Source organism: Amphimedon queenslandica, unplaced genomic scaffold, assembly GCF_000090795.2.
Source record: "Amphimedon queenslandica unplaced genomic scaffold, v1.1 AMPQUscaffold_13098, whole genome shotgun sequence".
NCBI classification, from domain to species: Eukaryota; Metazoa; Porifera; class Demospongiae; order Haplosclerida; family Niphatidae; genus Amphimedon; species Amphimedon queenslandica.
Window position 1 is genome coordinate 19,679 of NW_003546666.1, and position 4,859 is coordinate 24,537.

General features: G+C 35.0%; 2 protein-coding genes across 2 annotated transcripts in view; both read right to left on the minus strand.

Annotated features, from left to right (window-relative positions):
- The window catches only part of LOC109585234 (uncharacterized), a 3,080-nt gene extending 1,569 nt beyond the window's left edge, over window positions 1-1,511 (minus strand). The window contains exons 1-4 of the mRNA XM_020001227.1: window positions 1,026-1,511; window positions 612-878; window positions 474-547; window positions 179-362 (exon numbers count right to left, since the gene is read on the minus strand). Of these exons, the coding sequence (XP_019856786.1) occupies window positions 179-362; window positions 474-547; window positions 612-878; window positions 1,026-1,422 (922 nt within the window). The 5' untranslated portion in view covers window positions 1,423-1,511. The remainder of the gene's footprint in view (window positions 1-178; window positions 363-473; window positions 548-611; window positions 879-1,025) is intronic.
- A 213-nt stretch (window positions 1,512-1,724) lies between these two features.
- LOC109585227 (uncharacterized) overlaps window positions 1,725-4,859 on the minus strand; it is a 6,941-nt gene continuing 3,806 nt past the window's right edge. The window contains exons 11-15 of the mRNA XM_020001220.1: window positions 4,531-4,740; window positions 4,396-4,476; window positions 3,533-3,734; window positions 3,413-3,481; window positions 1,725-3,359 (exon numbers count right to left, since the gene is read on the minus strand). Of these exons, the coding sequence (XP_019856779.1) occupies window positions 2,176-3,359; window positions 3,413-3,481; window positions 3,533-3,734; window positions 4,396-4,476; window positions 4,531-4,740 (1,746 nt within the window). The 3' untranslated portion in view covers window positions 1,725-2,175. The remainder of the gene's footprint in view (window positions 3,360-3,412; window positions 3,482-3,532; window positions 3,735-4,395; window positions 4,477-4,530; window positions 4,741-4,859) is intronic.

The window sequence follows — 4,859 nt, forward strand, 5'->3', positions numbered from 1 at the left end:
CCAAGAGTGGATAATTATTTAATTATCCACTCTTGGTAATGCTGATACAGCTACAGGTATTAATACTATACAATAACAGCATCATTGTGAGATAGAAGGGAGAACTGGTTTAAACTGGTTTTTGAAACTGGTTTTTAAAACTGGTTATTGTTAGCAATACAGTAAAAAAGACACTTACTTATTGACTTATTGACCTGCAATGTTCCTGCCTCTACAGTCAAGTCACAGATTTTTTTATAGTTGACTAAATCCAGTGAAACTTGGAACATCCTGTTTAGGATTATATTGACACTTGGGCTACGTAAACAACCACATTTAACGTCTACAGTACACGGGATTGACAACATACAGTCATTGTTGACCTGTGTTAACAACAAAATAATAATAATAATAATAATAATAATAATAATAATAATAATAATAATAATAATAATAATAATAATAATAATACTAAATAACTATCATTATCTTACATTTAACGTGACAGTTGCCTCTGGCACATCACTAACATACTCAATTGAAACGTTTGATATTTCAAAATTTATAACTAATGACAAAAATAATTAATACATTAATAATGATTAATAAGAGATAGAGTCTATGTAACTTACTGCTACTGTCAGTAGTAATATTTTCAACAACATACTGGCTCTGCCCGGCTTCATTGTAGCTCTGTAGTCTTAATCCATACACCTCATTATTCATGACATAATTATTGATTTCTATGAAGTTAACTGAAGGCTCTACTGTTCCATTGTATATCATAGTCCCATTGCTAGAGGTAAGAGTAACTACAGTAGCATCAGAACTGATAAAGGAAATATTAAAACCAGAGCAGGTTGTAATCACTATGATGTCGGCTGGCTCAATCGGAGGGTCTGAAAGAGAGAGGGGAGAGGTATATATATCATATTACATAAGATACTTTGTGGTTTAATTACTATAGCTTATTTACATAATAACCCTCACAACAATAACTGATTTTATATTTTAATGCAAACAAAGAGGCATCATAAACCACTTACCAAGGACCGTTAAGTAGACTGTATGATAGCAGGAAAGACCGCCACAAAACATCATAAAATCAATCGAGTTCCCACTGTCATTAAGACTGGCATTGATAACAGTGTAGGTCAGGGTGTGGACATCGCCATGAGTTGATAGCCTCACAGAGTCCACTGAGACTGGACATCCATTAACAAACACCATAATAAGGCGACATCTCGATTTGGCAGTGAAGGTAGCGTTTTCTCCCGTTTGGACAGTCACATCTTCTGGAGCAAGAACGTTGTAGGCTAACGCTCCAGAATAATTGGTACATTTTGGTGCTTCATTTACACATTCTAGGACAGTGAGGCGGCATAGTCCTGTGAAAAGAGCCAAGCATAAGGCTACCACCGCAATGTAGCAGGTCTTAGTCATTCTGTTACGAGAACATGGCGAAAAGAATCAAAAGGCAAGGTCATAAGACTCAGGACATTACAGATTGGAAGTGTCTGGAGAAAGGAGTATTATGATAGAAGGGTGTGGACCCACTCCTTTAATACTGCTTATTATAGATATCTGCTGAACAGGGGAATTCCCTGGGACAGCACCTTGAAATTGGAACCTCTGAGATGATAAGAACATGCAAGGTAGACTATTTTTATTATGTATGATGCAAGAATGCATTGTGATTGTGAAGATCTTTTATCATCCAGGCTAGCTGCAGCAATTGACAGATCAACAATTAAAATTTTTCAAAGAAATATATAAAATCAATAGAGATCAAGATAATCAACACACACAAAAAAATACAGCATTGCTTCAGTTAACAGTATTATTATTATTTGATTTGTCTTCATTTGGTCTTCTACACAGGGAACGGGGACTTACGAGCTAAGTTGGTTCCAAGAACTTGAGCTGGAAGTAACTCGCATCATTCCAACCTGATCGTTCCGAGCCAGTTCAGTTAATGAACATCTTTTTACTGGGATTTGAATCTTGACAATCCATACATATGTCTAAGGTGGATCAGGATCATGTGGGATTTCATCAACTGGCTCAAGGTATGATGTTGCTGTAGTTGTTGTAGATGACAACTTCTGAATCAAATCAAAATAATTAGAAGCAAAGTCTGACAATATTAGTAAGATAATAGTAGCATATATATCAAATAACTGAGGGTGACAAATGTTACATGAGGATAACAAGCCATTGTAAATTGTAAGTATGGGCACTCTGACTACCCCTTAGACTACTTAAAGCATAAACACCAACTGAGAATAATAAGAAAATAATTAGCACGCACATTAGCATGTACTTTTTTAGAAGATTACCATGACAAATGAATGCTTGTTCCTTGTCTCTTTTACGAACACGGTGCTTGTAGTTGAGAGATTCAAACCAGACAAATGCACCAACAACTGTGGATTTTATAGTAGATCTATCATAGACCAATAATACATCATTCAAATCACTGAAAGGGATGCAATTTACTATACAAATAAGTAGACTTAGCTTGAGATACAGAAACTGCTGAGCTGCTTCACAATATTTTGATAAAAGGCCGTAATTAGCTTGCCTTTGAGAGCTGAATCCAGTGGCTGAATCTGTAGATCCTTTGTGACGTTTGAAAACTTTTTTAGGTCGATCGATTGCTTTTTTATTTTGACGTAAAATTTCTTTTGACTTAGTCTTGCGACTCATCATCAGAGCATTTTTTTGGCAATTTTCATAGGTTTTTTTCCTACGTTTGAAATTGATATGACTTACTCTTTCTTTTTCTTCTATATTTTTGTCCACAAAAAGACCTTCTGCAAAAGGACCAGTAGCTGTGTCATTGATGGCAGGACAAAGAGTACTTTTACCAGCTCCAGGATTACCAACAAGGAGGACATTAACATAAGAATCAATTTGAAGAGATATTTTAACTTCAAGGCCCCCAGAAAACATCTCATTATCATTACTATTAACTTCTCCCTCTTTCTTTACTTTCTTTGTTTCACATTTATCCCCAACAGCTATTGGTATAGCTTCAATATTGTCATCATCCAAAGCTGATGACTCATCGGGTCTGTATTTCCAAGCACAGCAAGTGACTACCAATATACTTCTCTGATGATTGTAGTCGTTTTGTTGTTGTATTCCATTGAATGACTCACCTTTACCTACATGTACATGTATAGGCGATTCAGCCAAGACATGATCCTTGAATGTGCTGGTATCAGTGGTACGAGTGCCAGTATAAGAGAAAGAAGCAGCACGTGGGGAAGAAGGAGGAGTGGACAAAGTACCAACAATACTTAAGAGACAGCGATCATCATCATCTTCTTCTACAACAACTGGTCCTTTATTTGGTAACTGAATAGGCTCCACAACTACAATAAAGATATTAAATACATTTAAAGTTAATATACAACATTTCCCTTACCAACTTCAGGGCATGAGTTATAGTCAGAGGTTGAAAATGGAGCTGCACCGGTATATTTTACTTCAACTCCTTCATAATTGGATGCAAATAATATCAAATATACTGTATAATACAACTAACCAAAATGAAGATGGATGTTATTATGAATTATTGGACAATTCACTGTTGGTCCACTTGGTGGTGAATAAACACTTGCAGATATACCTAAAGTGGAATCAGATATCTCTTCCTGAGGATGAGAACATTTATCAGGAACAACTATATCATCATAGGCAGGAGGAGGAGCTTCTTTGTTGTTATTAGTAGGAATGTGTCTATCATCCTGTAATAATAGAAAGAATAATATTAGGGACATACTCACAGGAATTGTTCTGGAATAATAGGGTTAAACATGGCTGCCACACCTATTATTCTTTTTTCTACTTTCAGAATTGGCTCACATTTTCTATGTATATAAGTACATCAATATGTATCATAAAAATTGGGGGTAATTTTGGAGCCAATTTTTAGAAAAGCCACGGGCTATGTATAGTACAGAGTATTTCTCTGAAATTTCAAGTTTTCAAAAACAATCATAACTCAAAAATTAAAGTTGGATTTGGCTCAAACTTTCTACATAGCATAAAAGAAAATGTAATAAAAATTTGGGGTGATTTTTGAGCCATTTTTGGAAAAACTATGGCCTATAGTACCAGGAATCTTCTAAAAATTTGGAGTTTGTTATCTTAGATTTTTAAAAGAAAAGATGCTTTAACAGGCATTTTTAATGTGAAAAATTATTTTTAAGAACAAATAATGCATTTGTGAGAAAAGAGTAAAATAATAGGAAAGAATTATGGGAGAAAACTTTTGGAAAATTCCACAAAGAATAACGAGTAATTTTTGGAAATAATAGGCTCAAGCGTAATTCAAAAGTGACAGTAAATTAACAATAAACATAGTAATATTATGTCATTATGATGTAATGTACATGTACAACTGACCTCATCATGAATGTCAATATTAATAGTGGGCGGGGTTGCTTTAGGTGGAATTGGAGGTGTGTATGTGGTTACTACACCTCTCTATTGCAAAATAAGATGCACCTGATAATGTGTACATGATTCTTATTAAACTACCTTATCAATATGTCCTGTAATTTCACCATACTCAGAACGTTGAGCAATAGCAGGTGGAACAGTAGTATCAGTCTTTTTACCAATAACAGCATAAGTAGGAGCAACAATAGCAGATGTAACAGTATATGAAGTGGCAGCATCATCCTCATGACCAGGTGGTAGTAATGGAGCAGTAGAATTATAAGTGGATGAGCTACATGTTGGTTGTCCCTAATGAAACAAATTACAATGGGGTTATGACTACATGTACTGACATGATGACAGTAAACAACATATTATTATCAGCATTATCATAGTGTGTGTACTTCAGCCAATATCCTCTTGGCTCT